This window comes from Macaca nemestrina, chromosome 7 (assembly GCF_043159975.1).
Source record: "Macaca nemestrina isolate mMacNem1 chromosome 7, mMacNem.hap1, whole genome shotgun sequence".
Classification (NCBI taxonomy): domain Eukaryota; kingdom Metazoa; phylum Chordata; class Mammalia; order Primates; family Cercopithecidae; genus Macaca; species Macaca nemestrina.
The window spans coordinates 132,397,312-132,419,790 of NC_092131.1; the positions used below are offsets into that span (position 1 = coordinate 132,397,312).

The 22,479-nt window shown below is 41.0% G+C and overlaps 2 protein-coding genes and 1 long non-coding RNA gene across 14 annotated transcripts in view; 1 reads left to right on the forward strand and 2 right to left on the reverse strand.

The window, feature by feature from the left end:
• LOC105487826 (kinesin family member 23) overlaps nt 1-12,660 on the reverse strand; it is a 34,756-nt gene extending 22,096 nt beyond the window's left edge. For 2 of the 8 annotated variants that reach the window (XM_011751451.2, XM_011751475.2), the window contains exons 1-10: nt 12,487-12,659; nt 10,867-10,936; nt 9,327-9,455; nt 5,086-5,191; nt 4,706-4,842; nt 4,405-4,514; nt 3,506-3,676; nt 1,536-1,577; nt 689-801; nt 418-539 (exon numbers count right to left, since the gene is read on the reverse strand). In XM_011751451.2, the coding sequence (XP_011749753.2) occupies nt 418-539; nt 689-801; nt 1,536-1,577; nt 3,506-3,676; nt 4,405-4,514; nt 4,706-4,842; nt 5,086-5,191; nt 9,327-9,455; nt 10,867-10,936; nt 12,487-12,497 (1,011 nt within the window). In that variant the 5' untranslated portion in view covers nt 12,498-12,659. Of the gene's footprint in view, nt 1-417; nt 540-688; nt 802-1,535; nt 1,578-3,505; nt 3,677-4,404; nt 4,515-4,705; nt 4,843-5,085; nt 5,192-9,326; nt 9,456-10,866; nt 10,937-11,838; nt 11,858-12,486 lie in introns of those variants that run through there. The other 6 variants (XM_011751480.2, XM_011751496.3, XM_011751487.2 and 3 more) reach the window with 6 other exon arrangements.
• Nucleotides 12,661-12,703: 43 nt separating this feature from the next.
• On the forward strand, nt 12,704-21,683 carry LOC139364440 (uncharacterized). Its single transcript, XR_011626402.1, has 3 exons — nt 12,704-12,811; nt 16,643-16,788; nt 21,561-21,683. It is a non-coding gene; the product is annotated as an uncharacterized lncRNA (long non-coding RNA).
• LOC105487821 (progestin and adipoQ receptor family member 5) overlaps nt 19,720-22,479 on the reverse strand; it is a 102,520-nt gene continuing 99,760 nt past the window's right edge. For all 5 annotated transcript variants that reach the window (XM_071101133.1, XM_071101134.1, XM_071101135.1 and 2 more), the window contains one exon: nt 19,720-22,250. In XM_071101133.1, the coding sequence (XP_070957234.1) occupies nt 22,009-22,250 (242 nt within the window). In that variant the 3' untranslated portion in view covers nt 19,720-22,008. The remainder of the gene's footprint in view (nt 22,251-22,479) is intronic.

Sequence of the window (22,479 nt, forward strand, 5' to 3'; positions counted from 1 at the left end):
TCAGCACAAATGCAGCATTTTATTTTTGAATATTTTCAATCCGCAGTTGGTTGAATCTATAGATGTAGAACTCACAGATCCAGAGAACCAACTGTGTATTTATTCTAGAGCAATCTTCATTGCAATAAAACCTCTCTAATTTAACTTTTTTTTTTTTCGAGACAGGGTCTCACTCTGTTGCCCAGGCTGGGGTGCAGTGGCACGATCTCAGGTCACTGCACCTCTGCCTCCCAGGTTCAAGTGATCCTCCTGCCTCAGCCACACAAGTAGTTGGGATTACAGGAGTGCATCACCATGCCTGGCTGATTTTTCCAATTTTACTAGAGACTGGCTTTCACCATGTTGGTGGGATTACTCTAATTCCAAAAATTAAGGATAGAGTTAGAACCAGAAAAACTCCACATACTACAACTTTACCTGTAAGACATTGTCTCCATCTGCATCCAAAGGAGCCTGAACTAATTTAATGTTGAACACGCTATGGGAACGGCTGGACTCACGATTCAAATGGGTATTAGCAATACGTCTCTTTTTCTGGCCTATGACAACAGAGAAATCATTGGTCAAACCTGAACTCAGTCATTTCATTACACATGCTAATAAGTCAAAAAAGATTGCCATTAAATTTAGTAGCAACTCTAGGTAATATTTATCATTCTGTATTTTTCTATTTCTAGATGTTTCTAACCTCTCCAGAAAACTTCAAAAGCCTCCTCAGTAGATTTCACTTCAACTTCTGTACATCCTGCAACATACATGTTATGGTTCTTATCTTCACGAAGTAATTTAGATTGTGGAGGTCTATGGGAAAGAAAAAAAGATTGGTTTCCTAAATTATGAGATGCCAGCACCTTCATTTAAGACTAGGACTAAAATGCCAAGTGACATGACGTTACTCTTCTAATGAAAATTATATATATTTTATAATAAGTATATAATGTATAATACTCCAGAGAAATATTAAACTTAGATAAGATTGTAAAGCTAAATAGTCAAGATTAGTTACATAACAAGATAACAGAAACCAATTTTGTTTTAAAAGCTTTGCTCTAATTTACTCTAAGAAAGCACATGAAATAATACTTACTAAACAATTTAGAGACCAAAGTAGTATTACGGCAACAACACATGCACAGGTTAAGCATCAAAATCTAGTATTTTCCTAATTTTAAAAGACTAGCAGATAGAACCGGTTCTGACCTCCTCTGCAACAGCAGAAAACAAATTCAGAAAGAGTTTGGTATATACCAGGAGTGGCAATCCTTCCAAAGTGGCTTATGAAGTTTTAGTCTGTATGACAAGATGAAGGTGGCTACCTGTTTGCTCTTAGTTTTGTGAATGGTGAGGGTAGAGACATTTACCAGCCACCATCACTGATAGTCAATAGCAGATCTGTCAGGAAGCAAGGAGGGCTTAGAGAAAGCAGCCAGCCCAGTGACAATGGAAAATAATCTACATGCAAACATGCCATGGAATGCCAACCATAGTATAACTGCACCCTTCTCCTTAAGAAAAGAGCCAACACCATCACATACACAAAATCTGTGTTCCTCATGGGTGTGCTGCAACTGTTCCACCTACCAAAGGAATAAGGTAGAAGTTACTGTTTCTACAGCAGCCATCTCACACCAACATGTTCAGTCCAGACTAGGTGACATTCACAATGAGTCATATCTTAAAAACCCTCCACTTGTAACAGTTTTTCATTGTATTAAAAACTACTAAAAGTTAACTAGCTTAAAAAAGCAGGTCTAACACCAACCTAACAAATTAAATCTGAATTCACTGCCAAACAAGCACCCTTGTATGTTCATTCAAGGAGTTATCCAAAAAGGTTACAAAGCACACAAGGTATTTTTGTCAATCTTCTTTTGTATAACTAAATAAAGCCAAGATATGATCCTTTGAAAATAATCTCATTTAGAACAAACAAAAACTTGGCACGTGGGCATACATGAAAATGGATATACTCAAGATTAGAGTCAAGACAATTGACACTTTAAAACAAATGGGAAAGTAATTAGTTTGATATCAAAAGTAATTGTCAGGCCGGGTATGGTGGCTCACACTTGTAATCCCAGCACTTTGGGAGGCCAAGGTGGGAGGACTGCTTGAGGCCAGGAGTTTGAGACCACCCTAGGCAACATAGTGAGACCTCTATCACTCCTATCTCTACAAGAAATTAGAAAATTAGCCAGGCATGGTGGCTTGTGCTTGTAGTTCCAGCTACTTAGGAGGCTAAAGTGGGAGGATCACCTGAACCCAGGAGGTTGACTGCAGTGAGCTGATACGGCAGAGCAAGACCCTGTCTAAAAAAAAAGTAAAAAGTAACTGTCTCACAAGGTCTTAACTCTCACATGTATTGCTCCACAACCTATCCCAAGTATTTTTACTATTACCAACATTCCAAGGGTAAATAAAGTTCTCACTTGAGGAAAGGTTAAATAGAGCAAGAGTCTTCCTTGGCATAAACTCCTAGGATTAATAATTTTACATTTAGCTTACTTAGCCATATTGTAATTGTTTTCCTAATCAATGTGATGAAAATTCAAGGACTGTGGTGAAGATAACTGTATCAAAATGTGACTCACTAAGAACCACAGAAATACCTGTATCAAGTATGGCCTCAACCAGAGTCCACAAATTTTTCATGTAATTAAAAGCGGATATATACTGGTATGTATTCTCAGTCTAATGATTTTCTAAATCCAGCTGTTTCTCCAATAATGTTCCATTAGATATACACACAGTTAAATATAAGACAAAAGTCCTTGTATTATTTATGTTCTGAGAGGCCCTAATAAAGACAGCATTGAAGACAAGCCTTTGGCTTAAAAACAAAGCCATCAACTCAGGAACAAGATACTAATATGAAACATAAGATTCCGGGGTCAACTCTGGCACAAATGCAGATTTATCATTTGTGATGCCAAGTGGTACAGTCTTACGTCTCAGAAAGGCAAGACCCAAGGAAATCTAGGAGGTAGTATTTCAACTCTGGTGGAATTACAGTGCAGATATCAGTCCATATTAACGAATGATAGAAGGTATGTAATTATTACTTGTACAGATAACAGCTTTAGGCTCCAGTCTATAGAAATCACCAAGACACAGGTGGTTAAAGAGGCTACAAAACTCCCTTTACTGTGTCAGGTTCTTGAAAGGTAGTCCCAGAACACATCAATAGGGACACTTCCTTATATAATTGAGATCCTTTTCAAAACAGCCCAGGGCCCAGAGTTTTCAAAAGTAATCTCTAAGATGAATATTTGGGTCCCTCTTCTCCTTAGATGCTTTAACCCACTAGTTCCCTAATACAGGTACATATCTAGTTAATGATAAACATACTCAAACACCAAACCATGTGATATACAAATTATATCATTTCATTCTGAAAACAAATGCAAGCATTATTCTCATTCATAACTGAAGAAACTAAAGCTCCTTGAGGCAAAGTAACTTCCCCAACATTAACAGCTAAGAAGGGTCTCTCTTCACTACTTACTTGGGTTTTATGGGATCAAACGGCACCTCTTCCAATAGATCATATATGTAATTATTATATATTTCAATATAAGAGACAAATACACCATAGACACTATCTTCATCAACCTCTTCTGCTTTGCAGAATTCTTGTACAGTTATCATATCTGCAAACTCTGGATCTACTTGTCGTCTAAAAAAAAAAAAAGTTCAATTGTATACATTGTAAGTCCATTTTAAAAGTAAATGATCCCAGCCGGGCACAGTGGCTCACGGCTGTAATCCCAGCACTTTGGGAGGCCGAGGCAGGCGGATAACCTGAGATCAGGAGTTCGAAACCAGCCTCGCCAACCTGGTGAAACCCCGTCTCTACGAAAAATACAAAAATTAGCCAGGCATGGTGGCGCGTGCCTGTAATCCCAGCTACTAGGGGAGCTGAGGCAGAAGGATCGCTTGAACCTGGAAGGCAGAGGTTGCAGTGAGCCGAGATCATGCCACTGCACTCCACCCTGGGCAACAGAGTGAGACTCCATCTCAAAGAAAAAAAAAAAAGTAAATGATCCCAAGGGGAAACTAACAGATACAATAAATACCTGCAATTACAAGCAGAAATATACAAAGCAACTTTATTCATACTCACAGTTTGCCAGCAGTATCCCCACGTCCTCCCAAACACACAACAAAGGCTTTTATAACCTCTCCCAACCCACAGTGGCATCTTCTTAAAACAGTGATTGAAACAAAATGTGCTCAGAGCCAAAGAGAAAACATCTGAGCAAAGAACTTAGAACATTCCTTAACTTTAATCTCACAAAAGTCAACTTCTCTATTTAATGTTCACCATTCCTCATGTCTGGGCAAACCACAGGAAAGAATCCTGTGCCCCTAAGGCCAGTGCTGCAGACAAATATAATTACTTACTTGCTAGAAGGGGTCTTTGGATTGGGCATAGCTTCTCTTTTCTGACGTTCTAATAAGGCATCAACCTCACACTGTATATCCATACTATTCCTATCATTAGATTTGAAAACCTGAAGTGGGGGCAAAAAAATCATACCACGTTTTGTAGAATTTAACTTAAATAGTAAGAAACATGCTTAAAAACTAAGGAACAGTTAAGGTTTCAAAATGAATCCAGTGCTTTGGTTCTTCTTTACTACTTCTGTATCCATAGGTGTCTTAGTCCAGCAAGATAGTCACAACACAAAAGAATCATACTTACATATCGTTTAGCTTGAAATGACCCTATACTGTTAAAGATCATGTCCAAACAACGAGGAAGCAGCCCTCCTTCCCCTGGAGAACCAGTCATTGTGTGAGTTTTTCCACTTCCCGTCACGCCATATGTAAAAAGAAGACCTATAGTGTAACAAGTCACAATGAGTTGTATCTTAGAAGTTCCCCACTTACAATATTTCTTCACTGCATTAGAAAACACTAACAATTAGCCAGAGGAATCAAAAAAGGCAAATTTAGCACCACCCTAACAAATTAAAAATGGATTCAACGCCAAACATAAATCAAATATATAAATATCAAAAAAGTTTTATCAGAAGAGGAGAAAAAGGAAAATCCAACAAAACTCCAAGAGTCATATCATACCATTTTTGCCATGAATGAGGTCATCGACCAAGGGATTAGCCACAACATCAAAGAGTTCCTTCTGGGTGGTGTGAGTGCCAAATACTTGTTTAAATGAATACTGAGTCTGTGGAGAGAGAAAAAAATGCACTAAATGGAATTCCACTATTATCTAGGCTAAAAATACATCTACTTAAACTCAAGGTGTTTATGACATTTAAGATCTAAGCATGCAAAGAAAAAATATAAATGGTCTTTACAGTTGGAACCCTTAGTTTTTTAGTTACTAAAAAGTCATGACATACCTATATTAAACCAATTATAAACTGGTAAATGTTTTCAGTCACAACTACTAAAGACAATGTAGAAAACCTTTTTTTTTTTTTTTTTGAGATGGAGTTTCGCTCTTGTTGCCCAGGCTGGAGTGCAATGGCACGATCTCGGCTCGCTGCAACCTCCACCTCCTGGGTTCAAGCGATTCCCCTGCCTCAGCCTCCCGAGTAGCTGGAATTACAGGCACGCACCACCACACCTGGCTAATTTTTATATTTTTAGTAGAGACGCGTTTCACCACGTTAGTCAGGCTGGTGTCGAACTCCTGATCTTAGGTGATCCACCTGCCTCAGCCTTCCAAAGTGCTGGGATTATAGGCATGAGCCACCACAGCCAGCCAAAAATGTAGGAAAATCTTAAGTCCACTAATACTTCTAATGTAAGGCTGATTTTGTTTTAATTAAGTGACAAAGATCAAAAGGTATTATAATGAGTCACGGTCACAGATTTGTGGAAATCTACAAGCATTATGTCACACATGACTTTACTGTTTCCTGGTTTTTCTTTATAAAGGTGTCATTTAAAATAGCATAGCATGCGCACAGTGGCTCAAACCTATAACCCCAGCACTTTGGAAGGCTGAGGCAGGAAGATCACTTGAGGCCAGGAGTTAAGAGACCAGCCTGGGTAAGCTCATCTAATAAAAAATTTTAAAAGTAAAAACAACAACAACAACAAACCCGCAAAAAACAGTGTGCTGTGGTCGCACCATTGTACGCCAGCCTAGGTAACAGAATGAGACCCTGTCTCAAAAAAGAAAAACAAAACAGACAAATAAAATAAAATGGCATAGTAGCATAATACCACATTTTGATGTACTATACTTTAAAATCAGAATATTATCTCATCTCTGAGTTCTTACATGAAATACATTTTAAATAAATTGTGACCTTTAAGAAAGCAAGAACACTTCAATTATCAAGGCTCTCTAAATACGATTAATAAAATATCCTGTAAAAACAGCTTTAGAGTTCAAAAAGAACAAACAATCTTGGAACTGAAAGGATACACATAGGACAATACTGAGAAGATAGATGACCTCACAGTCCTCATGAATGACTCCCTCCCTTCAAGGTAAAGAAAACTGAGGCCCAAAGGTGAAAATCCTCTGAGCTCATGGAGTTAATTAGTATCAAAGCCATCGTCAGTGCAATGTTTTTGTTTTCTTTCTTTCTTTTTTTTTTTTTGAGACAGAGTCTTGCTCTGTCACCCAGGTTGGAGCGTAGTGGCGGGATCTCGGCTCACTGCAACCTCTGCCTCCTAGGTTCAAGCCATACTCCTGCCTCAGCCTCCCGAGCAGCTGGGATTACAGGCGGCTGCCACCACACTGGGTAACTTTTGTATTTTTAGTAGTGATGGGGTTTCGCCACATTGGCCAAGCTGGTCCTGATCTCAGGTGATCCGCCTGCCTTGGCCTCCCAAAGCACTGGGATTACACGTGTAAGCCATCATGCCGGGCCGCAATGCTCTTTTCATTATATAATGTTGCCTTCTGTCAGAAAGCAGTGATTATTTTTAATCCCCATCAAACCTTTTTATACCTACTTGATACCTTTATTTATACATACTTGAAATTTACTTAAAGAAGTAAAACTCAGTAAATCAGTGTTTAACCATATTATATCCTCAAAGACCTGCTCCTCCATAAAACCCCCCCAGACCATGCATTCTTGCTGAAGCCGTATTTACTGTCTAATGAACAGAACATATAAGGTACATATTCCTTGGAAGTTTACATTATAGTAGAGGAAAGACAATAAACAGGTAAATAAATAGATTGTGGTTAAGTAATATAAAGGAGGTACACAGAGTACAGATCAGGGGAGAGGGGCTGTGGGGTGCTGTTTCTGATTGCGCAGTCTATACGACCTGAGGTGACATTTAAGCTGAAACCCAAGAATGACCCATGCTAAGGTCCAGAAAAAGTCTGGGTTAAGGCAACAGCTAACAGCCAGGATTCTGCCTTATCCAAGGAACTCAAAGGACTGGATAAATACTAAAAGATGAATGAGGGTGGAGGGTGGAGAGACAGATGGGGGGCGGATGAAGCAGGATTTTGTCTGTTTAAAGATTTTATTCCTTGAAAGGTTTTGAATAGGAAAATGATGAGATTTTATGTTTTAAAAGAACACTGTCTGCTCTGTAGAAATGGATTAGAGAAGATTTCAAGTGGAGGCAGTTGGGCTTTGGCAGTCTTGTCAATGATACCCAAAGCACACTCAGCAAACCAATGCCTGTCTGAGAACTGTTACAAGACTACTTAAATGTTTAGAAAGTTGTTTTTTCTTTGTTTGTTTTTTGAGATGGAGTTTCACTCTTGTTGCCCAGGCTGGAGTGTAATGGTGCGATCTCGGCTCACTGCAACCTCCGCTTCCCGGGTTCAAGTGATTCTTCTGTCTCAGCCTCCCGAGTAGCTGGGATTACAGGCACGCCCCACCACGCCCGGCTAATTTCTTTGTATTTTTAGTAGAGACAGGGTTTCATCATATTGGTTAGGCTGGTCTTGAAGTCCTGACCTCAGGTGATTCACAAGCCTTGGCCTCCCAAAGTGCTGGAATTACAGACATGAGTCACTGCGCCCGGCCAAATGTTTAGAAAGTTTTACAGGCATTTGACACTGCCCAATTATCAGTATTTCAGGCCGTATTCAATAGGCTCATCTCTATGAAGAGATTATGAACTAGTTCCCTGTTGTCTAACTCACACAGGCACAGTGTACAAAAGTCCCAGCTGTGATGCATTAAAAATAAAAAAGCTACTCCTTCATTACAGTAGCACTGGTCTCAGTGGTTAATAATGGGGCTCAGACTAGGGTGGTGGCAGTGGAGATGGAAATGAAAGGACAGTTTCAAGACACATGTTGGAATATAACTGATAGGAGCTATTAATGAACTAGTTATGAGGAGGGGCAAGTAAACAGTAGGTACCAGGTTTCTGGCTTGAGCAACTGGACAGATGACAGTGCCATTCTTTGAGAAGAAAACAAGGGAGGAAGTATTTATAAAGGGAATAAGAAAAATCAAGAACTCCTTTTTGGGCATGTAAAATTTGAGATGCACATGTGACATCCAAGCAGAGATATCAAGTAAGTGGCTGAATGTTTAGAGCCAGAGAAAAGGTTTCGGCTGGAGATACAGGGAGAGCTGGAGCGGGAAACAGGGGAGTGCTGCAGACAAACAGGTTATAATGAGGATGAAGAGGTATACATCAAATTTAGCAGCAAAGAGGCCACTGGTATTCTTCTGAAGAGCAATTTCACAGGAATAGTAGGCACAAAAGAGTGAGTGATAGCTAGAAGTAGAAATGGTAGCCTGCCTGAATTAATCCTACTGCATTCCCACGGTCCCCTCATCTTTAGCACACCTAACTTTGTCTTATTTATATGAGAATTATTTGTTTACCATATGTCTTAAGTTATAGACTTTCTAAAGGCAAGGAGTATATCATGCTCATTTTTTTAAAATCTCCTTCCCGCCTCCAGCTATTAGCTTAGCACATTTGCTAAATGATATTTTTGAGTTGGTTCAAAATTTTACTAAAAATAAAAACACTGCCTAGGAGATTGATGCAAGCATACAATGCCTATTATTAAATGTTACTTTAATTTCCACACATGAAGTTGTATATATAAAACTGCCTAGTACAATCATGTATCATTCCACATTAAATCATCCCTAACACATGCTCTAAAAACCAATAATACTCAGGGTAAGAAATTATCTGCTAAAAGCAATCCTCTAACTCCAGCATACCAAAGATATGTCTGTGCATCGCAGAAGTCAAAAACACTTTAGATACAGTGGTTATAATGAAGTAAATAAGTCTTTCGAAAATGTGGGCTCACAAATGAACTTTGTTACATTTAAAACTGTAAGTCATTCAGGAAACAACATATTGAGAAAAAACAACTTGGTTCAAATCAGAATTACCTCCTTATAGTCTCCATTTCGGTTCAGTCTATAGCCCTCAGGAGTATGAAGCTGAACAGTTGTGTTATTGATCACTTCTATGCAACACTCTTGATCAGGAAAGCCCAGTGGGCGCACCCTACAGTATACCTGAAGAAATAAGAAGGTGCTTAACGAACAAAGTTTGATCTTTTGCCTGACTTTTCACTTAAGCTCCTCATTCATTCCTTCATTCATTCAACAAACATTTGTGGTCTCTCAATTTTAGAGCTCTGTATCTCCAAGAGCTATGAAAATTAAAATCTGCTACTTGAGATTGACAAATACAAACAAATATTAGATACGAGAAGACTTTAAATACACACAAAATTAAAATAAATTTTGATAATAAAAATCAAATTGCAGTGTATTTACTACTATATTGTACACAAATAGTAGTTATACTAATATCTCTAAAAGTCAACATGTCACACATTGAGATTTTTAAAACTGTTAGAATTTCTTGGAAATCGATGTCAATTTAAAAACTTGTCAGCTTAACCCGACATTTAATATACAAAGACATTTTTATTTATTTATTTATTTATTTATTTATTTAGAGACAGAGTTTCATCACCCAGGCTGCAGTGCAATGGTGTGATCTTGGCTCGATGCAACCTCCTGGGTTCAAGTGATTCTCCTGCCTTGGCCTCCCGAGTAGCTGGACTATAGGCGTGTGCCACCATGCCCGGCTAATTTTTTTGTGTTTTTAGTAGAGATGGGGTTTCACCATGCTGGCCAGGCTGGTCTCGAACTCCTGACCTCAGGTGATCCACCCGCCTCAGCCTCCCAAAGTGCTGGGATTACAGGCGTGAGCCACCACACCCGGCCTACAGAGACATTTTTGAAAGCAGGGGAGGGGGCTTCAGGAAAACTCATTCAGGTGTGTGCAAAGCACCTGGTTCCCCTAAGTCAGAGCCAGCGACCCACTCCAGTGGCAGCGAGGGGTAGATTTCAAATACCTCAGAGCAAAGAACGCTTTTTGTTTGCCATTTGCTGTTTTGTTTCAAAATTCTTATTCCTTTTGCCTGCTTCATTTTTCTTTCATAATTTAACATTTGCTTTTAAAAGCAAGTTCCCAAGCCAGAAACTAGTGAAGTACTTGAATTAGGAGTAGATATTAGACTGAATTAAACTCGGTCCCAAGAAGTTTGGAACTCTCCTTCATGCCGTCAGTTACTGTATGGCATGAACTGGGTTCATATGAACTCACTTCATATTCTCTGGGATGAATATGAACCCAGTTGGAGATTTTTAATTATCTAACTCGCCAAATTATAATTACAGAAGGTATGCAGTTGACAACCAAAGACTTCATTTTACTGGACTAATTAATCTTACAGAGAAAATTTCACAGTTAGAACTAGCTTTACAGAATTTAGTACATCCATTTAACTAATTGTTCTTTGATTATATTTCCACATGTCTTCTTCCTTCCCTTCCAAGCACACACATAAGACAGAAAGGATTGAAGAGATAAGTTTCTTAAACACACACACATAAATTCACAGGGAGACCTTACCCCAACTGGGTCTTTAAGGTTCGTTTGGGACCCTTTTTTCACGATAGGCTTCCGGGGTGTCTTAGCTCTCCTGGTCATAGATTCAAAAAATAACAATAACTTTTTTTTCAGTTCAACACTAATACAAAAGCCTCACCTAAAACTTACACAATCTTTCTAGGTTATCTGTAAATTATCCCTTAGCAGTTCCAAAACACTGCATCCCAAATAACATGAATAATAATCATAGTAGCAGAGTGTTTATGGCATGCGGAATCCAAAAGTAATTAAAATTTGCTTTAGAACACATTTTTGGTACCAAATGTACCTACTTATTCTCGGATTAGTTCTATACTTAAAATAGCTTGCATATTTTCTTGAGCAACAATTTAACAGAGGCACTACAAATTTGAAAAATCTACAAATAACTGCCCACACTTTACAGACTGACAACCGATTAACTTCAATACACTATAAAAATGCACACGGAGGAATCCATTCTTTCGACAAGATTTATGCCTGTACTTTCAAGGAACAACCAGTCATTGAATGCTCAAAACGATTACTCTTTGTCTCCAAAAAAATCCGGTCCCAAACTGCCAATTTCTTGGTTTCTTAAGTAGGGGCAATCAAAAAGTTATTTTGATTGATTTCACCGTTTCTCTAGCATCTCATCTTTTTCCCTTCACATTTACCTATAGGCTAGATATACATTTAACATATTAAAATTAAGTGAGACTATTGGCTTTGACTGTAATTTAAAAATATTTTTCAAAACATATTCTCAGATGAAACACAAGCAGATTCGTGTTGTTCAGTGCAAACACATTGTGGTGGGCTTAACTTAAACTCAACGTATATTTCTTATATATAAATTTTTTTCATCTAAAGATTTTGACTTCGGCCTCTTAATAAACAAGTGGCCTTTTGCAAACCACTCCCTAAATGGTAATAAAGCCAATCCTCTCCTTTGCACGACAAATACTTCTTTACCCAGGAACGATGCTGCGCCGAAAATATTGGCTTTGGAATGTGGGCGGGGGTTCTCTGCGGCCACAAAATACAGCAGAAGTAACTGGCCTGTGTTAAGCGGATGGGCTCGGCCTCAAGGACAGGGTGCTGGGCTAAAAAAAAGCTCGCGGCGATCACCGGTGCCAGGGCTCTCCAGAAACGGAGCCCACCTAACCATTGCCCAGCACACTCGCTCGGCTCCACACGCGAGACCACCCCCGATCCTCACTCAGTCGGCCAACTGCGCTCTGGAGGCGGCGGCGGCAGCCAGCGAGGGAGAAGGGGAACTTGAGAAGGGGAAGGCTGTCCCGGGGACCCGAGGAGGATAGCCCCGCTATCGGGAACCGGGTGCCGCATAAAACACCCCCGGCTTCAAGCCGACGCTTCCTGGCCTCTGGAGGCCCAGTCGGGGCGGCTGGGGGCGACGCGGCAGGGGGCTCCGCGCCCAGGCTCCCGCGGAGCGGCCACACGTGGAGGTTCCCACTTTGGGGTCGCGGCCGCAGCAGCACCGAGCGGGACGCCGTCCGCGCTGCCCGCATCCGGCCGCGGCCTGCGTGGAGACGCTTGCCCAAGCCCCGCGGCCCCGGCCCCCGTCCGCCCTCCCTCCCTGCTCGGTGGCCTAGTACTCACGCTGACTTCATGGCAACAGGCTCCACGCTGCCCAAACGCGCGCGCGGAACGGCGGGCTGGCGAAGACTGCCGGACGTTAGGACCGGCAGCAGGAACTGGGACTCCGCGTCTAAAGTGCGGTGCTCGGAGAAGCCGGCGGCGACGCTAAAAGCCCAGGTGAGCTCCCGCCTGGCGCATTTCAAACGGGCCAATCAGCGCCCGTCCGCAGGGAGCGGCAGGACCTCCGCGGAAGTGACTGCGCTACCGGAAGTGGCGTTTGTCTCCTAGGCGACCGACGCTGAAAGGGCTGCGGAGTTGTGTGTCAGGGCTGGAGGGAGATCTTGAGGTATGGTATGTAAACTCTTCCGCCTTGCGATGAGGAAATTGAGGGTTTCTTTTCCTCCATCACAAGAAGTTCAATGGAGGGGCCTTTCCAGGGTTGATTCAGAGGTCGGAATGTCGTTCTGGTGAAAAGTGTTGTATTCCTGTGCTGTGCCCTGCTCCGAGTCTCAGGCTCCCTCTCTCTGCCTTCCAAGTCACCACATTATCTTGGCTTCTTTTCTCTCTCTGATTCAACTTTCCTGGGTTTCCCTCCAGCTCTGTCCTATATGTACATTATTTTATCAAATCTTTTTTTTTCCTTTTTTATTTTTTGAGATGGAGTTGCCCTGTCGCCCAGGCTGGACTGCAGTCTTCAGCTCACCTCAGCAACCTTCGCCTCCCAGGTTCAAGCATTTCTCCTGCCTCAGCCTCCCAAGTAGCTGGGATTACAGGCGCGCACCACCACGGCCAGCTAATTTTTGTATTTTTAGTAGAGATGAGGTTTCATCATATTGGCCAGGGTGATCTGGAACTCCTGACTTCAGGTGATCCGCCTACCTTGGCCTCCCAAAGTGCTGGGATTACAGGCGTGAGCCACCGCGCCCGGCCTATTTTATCAAATCTTGATTGTGTTTGATCTTGGCCTTACGGAGATGAATAAAATTTGGTCCTTACCCTTGAAGGGTTGCCCTTTAGAACCTACTCTCTTGCCTTAGATGAACTGATTCTGTATCACTTCAGTCTTGGACCCTAAGCTGATGACTATCAAATACACATCTACACCTGGGCTCTCATGGAATTCTAGCCCCTTATCAACTTCCTAAAGGACCACAGCACTGGTAAGGATAGTCACAATTTAATATCCTTGGCCCATATCGTTGGTGCTCAGGAAGCAACACCCCAAAGTATGGCTCTTTGGCACACTGAGTGCTTTGAACTAAAGAAGATTGAAAGTGCCTCAGAGAAGCCTTAAAAGCAAAGTCTCTCTCTGACTTTCTCCTGCCTTCTTGTCTCCCACCCCTCCGTGTCTTCTAAAGCAAATAATAGAAATCAGAATTTCTGTTCCCCAAGGCAGTTCATGGAAACTAGAACCCCTCTTCACCCAAGCAAGCCAGAAACATTATTCTAGAAAAACCTAGAAATATTAATCTAGACTTCCCCCACCTTTTTGTGTAAGAGCTGGCCATAAAGAAATTCTTTGATGTACCTTGTCATAAGACCCTGGTTCCAAAAGGGTCTTGCCCTACATTCAAGAAGAAGGAAAGCTACACAGAGAGGCCAACAAGAATCTGAACAGAGAGGACTTGCTGGGTTCCTCCTTCAGTCTGTTACCATTAGATCATACTCCTTTTGTCCAATCACATTTCTACACAGCTGTCCTTTCTTCATCTCATGTAAGCATAAAAATGGACAGCTTTCCCTGGGTCTTTGGGTCTTCATTTCTGAAGGCACTTACACCACATAAAACTGTGATTCAATAAATTAGTTATCCATTTATCTTGTTAACCTGTCTTTTGTTATGGTAATGTCAGCTGTGACCCTTAAGATGGGTAAAGAAAAGTATCACACCTTTTCCACCCCTACATTGCACATTAGGATGGTTCCAATTTTTGCTATTACAGATACAGCTATAGTGAATAAACTTGGAAATTTATACAATGCAGGTAAATATGTAGGACACATTTCTAGAAACAGAATTGCTGAGTCAAAGTATACACATGTGTAACATTTCACAGATATTGCAAATTGTTCTCCATAAGCTGTCCAAATGTACACTCCCACCAGCCTGTATGAGAGTGCCTATTTCTCCACAATTCTCTAAGTGTTATCAAACTTTTTAGTAGATATCAATCTATTGGTATCTGTTATCAACTGGTGAGAAAAAACATGTAGTTAAATTTTTCATTTATTTTCAGATAAATGATGTTGTCTGTTCATATATTTAAGAGCCCTTTTGATTCCTTCTCTATGAACTGTGTTCATATTCTTTGCCTCTTTGTTCTATCGGTTGTTAGTTTTTCTTAATGAGTTGTGAAAGTTCTTATATTAAAAAAAAATTGGTCCTCATCCAAAATACGAGTTTAAATATTTTTATTGTTCACATTTAGGCTATTTTTATTTGTATATGTTTTGTGACAGCTTAGAAAAAATTTCAGGTAGACAGATTTGTCCGTCTTTTATGGCTTCTGTTTTGTGTCATACTAGAAAAATACATCCATTCTGAGTTTTTTATTTTATTTCCCATTTTTTGTTTCCTAGTGCTTTTATTGCTTTGCTTCTTATGTGGAAGTCTTTGAATCATTAGGATTTTGTTAAGCTAGAGTTTATTTTGTTTGTTTGTTTTGTTTTGTTTTTTGAGACGGAGTCTCTGTCACCCAGCCTGGAGTGTTATTTTGTTTGTTTTGTTTTTTGAGACAGAGTCTCTGTCACCCAGCCTGGAGTGCAGTGGCGAGATCTCGGCTCACTGCAACTTTCGCCTCTGGGGTTCAAGCGATTCTCCTGCCTCGGCCTCCCGAGTAGCTGGGACTACAGGCGTGTGCCACCATGCCCGGCTAATTTTTTTGTGTTTTTAGTAGAGATGGGGTTTCACCATGCTGGCCAGGCTGGTCTCGAACTCGTGACCTGAAGTGATCCACCTGCCTCGGCCTCCCAAAGTGCTGGGATTACAGGCCTGAGCCACCGCGCCTGGCCTAGAGTTTGGAATGTTTATCATTTCGGAATTGGGCTTGGTTGCTGACTACTTATCTCCTAGTTGCTCTTCAGTTTAGCTTCTACCTCAGACTCTCCATTGGACCTTTTGTTACCAAAATTACCACTTCCTCGATGCTAAATCTAATTGACCATTGTCTGTCTTGACTTCTTAACAACACTAAAAAATGTTGCCCATTCCTTTCTTATCATGCCTTTATTTTTTCTCCTAGCTGTCTAGCCCTTCTTTCTCAGTCTCCTGTGTGAGTTCTTTTTTTCTCCCTTAAATGTTGTGGTTCAGGGTTTAGAGCTGGTCACTAGGTGTACCTTCTCCCTAGGCACTCTCAAGCACTCATATGGCTTCACATACCATTCATGTTTGCTCTTCTGAGCTCCAGAGCCATATATCCAACTGTCTTCTGGATTCTCCACTTTGATATCCCACAAGCATCTCACATTCTAATCTCATCTCACATCCTAACACATTCTAATCTATTCTCCCAAACTTGCTCCCTCTCAGTGGATGGCATCTGCCAAGCCAGAGTCTAAGGCACCATTTTTGGCTTTTCTGTCTTCTTCTGTCTCAATATTCAATCACTAAATCTTAACAGTTCTACATACTAAGTAGCCAAACCTCCAAACCGCTCCACTTTTCTCCATCTCCTTGGCCAACATCATCTCTTGTCTAATGAAGACAGCAGTGTCCTAACAGGCCTCTCTGCTGCCACCTTCCAATCCAGTTTCCATTTTGCTCACCTCTAAATCACGGATCTGATTATGTCACACACCTGTATGAAACTCTGCAGTGCTTCCCCATTGTTGGAGACCCACCACAGGGCCCTGAGGCGCTTCCTCTGGGGCCCATCACCCATCACTGCCCCGTCCCTTCCAGTCATGTTGAATTGCAGTGCCCTGAACACACTGGGCTCACATGCCATTCTCTGTGCTAACACGCTCTTCTCCCTCCTTTCCTCTGACAATGCCTTGCCTTCAGTTCTCTGCAGATCTGCCAGCTACCCTGCTGTGGATACTGGGTCCTGTGGTACAGCCCCCATGCCCCCAAAACTGCCCTTTCCCACTCACTGCACCTGTTGACTTGTTTCAGCACTCACATTCCAATTGGCAGTCACTGTTCATTCCTGTCTCCTCTACTGGCTTATCCCCACAGCCTCACTAGATGGCATTGTTGCATGCCCAGTGCCTAGCAGTGCAGGTGCCCCATACATGGCTTGAAGGGGATGAATGAATCATCCCTTCAAAGAACACTCCACTTGAGGACCCAGTTACACCGCACCACCTCCAGCTTCTCTTCAGGTCAGTTTCTTCTTCCTCCCTCACTTCTGTATTAAAGCTCTCTGGCTTATTAATTTCCTTAAAACTACCAAATAATTACATCATTTCTCTATTCAAAAATAGCAAAGGGCTCCCTGTAGCCATTAAAAGATTTGCATTTTACCATAGAATTAGAGATCCAGAGCAGGAGTGAGGGTAGGAGGGCGGGGAGAGGAGAACTGAGGGGATTTTTTCTTTCTAAAGTCAAGTATTTTAGGTATAATTTACATATAGTAAAACGGACCCTTTTTAGTTGTATTGTTCTATGTATTTGACAAATATATAGTATGCTGTAACCACATCAAATGTATATTTCCATCACAGTGGAAAATTCTCTGTGCTGCCCCTACTCCTAGGCCTTGGCAGCCACTTTTCTGATTTTCTTCCCTATACTTTTGCCTTTTCCAGCATGTCTTTTCTTTCACTCAGCATAATGCTTTGATATTCAACAACATGTTGCATGTACCAGTAATTTGTTCCCTTTTTGTTGCTGAGTCTTTTCCACTGTGTGAATGCAGGACAATTTATTCATTCACCAGTTGGACATTTAGATTGTTTCTACTTTCTGGAGATTATGAAACTGGTATAATTATTTGTGTAAAAGTCTTTATGTAGGCGTGTTTGTATTTCTCTTAGGTGGGATTGTGGGTCTTATGGTAAGTTTAACTTTATTAGAAACTATTAAATTGGACCAGGAGAGTCTTACCAAATCATTGAAGAGGGGCTGACACTACACAAATTTGAAACCATGTGTTAATCCAAACACCCAGATAAGCAAGTCCAGCTGTGGGAACCCAGAAAACACCAATGACCAGAAACTGCTGAAGCCCAGAGTGTTTGAGGGGAGGCAGTAAAATGGAGACAGCACTGCCTTGGGAGCTTGGACATGCTGCGCACACTGTTCCCTCACAGGGCATGCTGGTCACTCAGTGGCCTTGGAAACATTGTCTCAGGTTCCCAGGCCATGAATCTCTCTCACCAGGCCATTTGTAACATGGATGGTTAGATGTTAATGTTTACATACACAAAACACAATAAAATCAATGTGTGTGTGTGTGTGTGTGTGTGTGTGTGTGTGTGTGTGTTGGGGGGTTGGAGGACTGTAATATTTACACAAAAAGAAACAAATGACTTGAACTATATTTCAAATAAATAACATACACAGAAAGGGGGAAAAACCCCAGGTAACTGTGACTATTTAGAAGGCCTTTCCTTCTGTGTTCTGGAGGAGGCAAAAAAGTTCAGCCTGTTTCAGAAATCTGTTGCTTAGCATTAAGAGAATGAGCGTGGCAACTGTCTGAAGTTCATTTCTTACGAGTTGACACATTCCATGCAAGTACCAAGAGACATAGGAAAGCCCTATAGGCAATTTCTCAAGGGAAAAAAAATCAGGCAAATCTCAGAATTCTTCAAAAGTCAAGTCATCCAGATATTTTCTGAAGTTAACATCCTTCCAGCAGAACAAGTACCTGCCAGCCTTGGGACCCCTCTACTTAGCTCAACCTGCAGTGCCTTCCCCCGACAAGCTGACAAGACTGGCTCCTTTATGCCCATCAAGTCTTCTTCAAATGTCAGCTTATCAGAGTGACCATGAATTCACATGCCCTACTAGGCTTAATTTCTTTACAGCACTTATTATCTGGATTCATCTATATATCTTGTCTGCCTGCCCAACCAGAACACTAGCCTCTTCGGGGAGGGACATTATAGGTTTTTTTCATTTGCGTATCCCCAGTTCCTAGGACAGTGGCCATTCTATACATCCTAAGCACTAACTATTCATTGATGATTTACTGATATACATGTGTACAGGGATCTGTTTCTCATGGTGAATGAACACGCTTGCAGTGTGGTAGATAAAACATAACCAAATTAAGTGGCAAACAGGATGACTTTATGATAATAAATAAATTCTGTTTATTTTTTTCTCTCACATAGTTCAAGAAACCAGACATTAGTGTAAGTTGGAGAACATCTGAGTTTGAAAACAGGTCTTTGCCTTAATGGATTGTTGACTAGAAAATCAGAGGCTGACATTCAAATAATATGTTCTGAAGTGTTGTACAACACTTCCAGAAAGACTTCAGCAGACCAGATATTTAAACCACTTTATACTCAGAAGGCCTCTAAATTTCCCACAACATCCTACCAACAATTGCAAATTCTTTTTTTGTTTTTTTGAGGCAGGGTCTCACCCTGTTGCCCAGTCTGGAGTGCAATGGTGCAATCATAGATCACTGCAGCATCCAACTCCTGGGTTCAAGCAATCCTCCCACATCACCCTCCACAGTAGCTGGGACCACAAGTATGCACCACCACAACCAGCTAGTTTTAAAATTTTTTAATAGAGACAGTGTCTGGCTCTATTGTCTAGGCTGGTCCCAAACCCCTAGGCTCTAGCAGTCCTTCAACTTCAGCCTCCCAAAGTGCTGGGATTACAGGCATGAGCCGCTGCATCCAGCTACAGATTAATTCATTCATTCGTTCGTTCTTTATTTTAAGACTAGTGAAGTGCAGTAGTGAGAAGAGGGGAAGAGTAGAACAAGGAGCTTGACCTATAACTGACTGTGAACAATCAATTGAGCTAACTCACTACCTTCAGACCAGCCAAAAATTCATTTCTTTAGAAAAAAGATGAGAATTATTTTCTAAAAACTAAGCAATGGAACCCCTTCAATGGGTAAAGGGAGGTAAAGTTAACTGAATGGCCTTATTCCTACATATTCAAGTTTTATCACAGTTGTAAGGTCTGGTAAATTTTAGAGTAGCGCTTCTTAAGCAAGGGGAGCGAGGAGAGGTACATTCCATTAGGAATGTGCCACCCTCGCCACCATAGCCTTTTTTGAGACAATGCCATGGTGAGCAATTGTTACCAATGGGAATGTGTCACATCTCTTAAGTGTAGTGAGACACTTTTTAAAAATTGAGACCCATTCCAGTGAGGTCTTCAGCTGACCCCTGCCAACCTTTTAGACTTTCTGAAATGGCTTGGATGAAATTATACTCACATTAGACATCTAATGCCTATCACTTAATACTTAATAATAATTAATATATTTGAACCCTTTCTCATTTTGCAGTGGAAACTTTCAAATCAGTGTGCTGCAAACTGTTGTAAAATTCTGATTTATAACACTGTCCCCAAAAGTATATAATGGGACTAAAGTTTACCAAACTTACTAAAAATGTTATGAAACACTGGATGTTATTTTGTTGATTTAACATTTCATTTTCATCATTAATCATGTGAAAAAGCAACATAAGCAAAGATTAAATAATCTAAAAATCCTTCAAATTGATCACTCATTACTTCATTTCTTACTGAGCTAAACATTATTTTGTTATCTATAAAGTAGAGAATTTAAAACAATGTATGTCTTTGGCATTACTAGAAAGGGGTATTTAAACTTTGTACCTTTTGTTGCCATAAAATTGAAGTTACAGTAAGATGAAATGGAAGCCCACGGCCCTGTTGGTATGGAATTCCACTAATAATGTCAGATTGTTGCCAAAAAAACAAATTTTGTCATGCAGCTTGCAATTAATGTACCAAAAATTTACCAGCCCATACAGTTTCATCATCTGCCTTCCCCAGAGGAAGTAAACAGATAATAAAACTAATGAAATCATATTTCTTGACCACTCTCATCCAATATAAATTGTTACTTGTCCTTAGAGGATTAGACAGTGAGCTATTTACAAGGGCATTCAAATGTCTGGGCTAGTTAATGGTAGAGGCAGTAGTCTAAGATGTGGGGTATTCCTGAGTCAGCAAAGAGGATCTTGCATTGTGAGGAAGGCCCCCTAAGTCATTAACAAGTGCAGATCAGGGTTTGATGGGCCTCTGTCAAAAGTGTTTTGCATCCGCATTTCTGTGTTCCCTGAAAACACCATGAAATACTGAACTTTAATCAGTAATACAACAAATGAGAAAATGCTCAGTGTTTTAGAACTATGCAGAGCAGAAAACTCTGGAACATAAAATGGGGGGGTACGCCTTAGTTGGTGAGTTGCTAAAACTTGAGATCAGGTGAAGCGAAGGTGATAGGTCCAATGCCTTCTGGAATGTGTAACACCAGCAGTTCTTCAAGTTTGGCCTCTGGCCCTCCTGTATTAGAACCATCTGGGAGACTTGCTCCAGTGCAGATCTCCTCTACAAAACCTACATTTAACCTAGTGAAGCAGAACCCCCTGGTTTTCCCCAGGAGTCTGCATTTGTCACAAGCTTACTAGATGTTTCTGATTCACAGTAAAGCTTGAGAACATTATATGTGACCATCCCACTGGCAAGGTCATTAACATCTTATGCATATGGATACTGAATTTTGCAGCATATTTGAAATCTTGAAGCAATATCAAATGTATGACATCCCCAAATATAGTAATTTCCTTTGGTTTAAAAGGTGGCAGATGAGCACAACCAATTGGGATTAACTCAGCCAATTCTTAGAGTTTAACACATTTTACCTGCACCGAATAATACTTTGCAGATCAAACTGGCAACCAGAAAACAGCATAACAGAACACATGACACCCTGCTGTGGATTTTTAAGAAAAAAACTGACGAATTCCAAATCCCTAGTGACATGAGAACTTGCACTTTGAAGGCAGAATGGATTTGTGGGAAGAGAGGACTCCCCTTTTGTTCTCCCTTCACTAGGTGGAGAAGGGAAGGTCTCTCCCCAAACAGCTCTCTTCATTCTGGAATATTTTCCCAGTCCCCAAGGCGCTCAGTGGCCAACTTCCTTTCACAGGTCCTCCCAGTGACTGACCTTGACTCATTCTCCCGAAGAAGTCAACAGGCCACTACGAGAGCTCTTGAGAGAAGCTTTGTGACATGAAATTCATCAAATGAAGCAAGATTCATTTTTTAAAAAATATTACAAAGCTCCAGGGTAATATGCTTAATCCAATTGTTTAAATAGAATAAAAAACCCCATTTTAAGTAAATTTAAAATTAATGAAATATCAGTAGTTTGCCTTAACAAGGACTTGCTTGAACCATGTTCTCCTTTTAAAATCACACACACAGAACCAGTGTACATTTGGAGAAATTTCGCCAGCTGAATACCTTTTTGACATGAATTCATTCAAAAGACACCAACCATTATGAATATTTTAGGCCATGGTAAGTTGTAACCGCCTCCAGCTTGGTGTTGCAGCTTTATGTTGACATTTGGCATGAAAAGCTTATGGTCTGAGTCATGTTTCTTTTTTGTGTAATTCTGGCTTGGGAATCCGATACAGAGCAGCTGAGAAATAAATTATGTTGCTGAGGCTGAAGATGATGCACAGAAGTATGGCTCCGGCTATCTGAGAGAAAGAGAAGGGCTTGGAGGTGGCTAGGAGCCATTCCTTCCTCAGAGTCTTGTCCAGAAGTATGGCTTCCATCTGCATATGCGTGGCCAGGATCACACACACGTGAAACAGCTGGTGACTGTGACCTATGGCAAACACAAAAGGCCGTCAAGATCAGCAATGAAAAGGAATGAGTACTGGCTGGGCGCGGTGGCTCAAGCCTGTAATCCCAGCACTTTGGGAGGCCGAGACGGGCGGATCACGAGGTCAGGAGATCGAGACCATCCTGGCTAACCCAGTGAAACCCCGTCTCTACTAAAAAAATACAAAAAACTAGCCGGGCGAGGTGGCGGGCGCCTGTAGTCCCAGCTACTC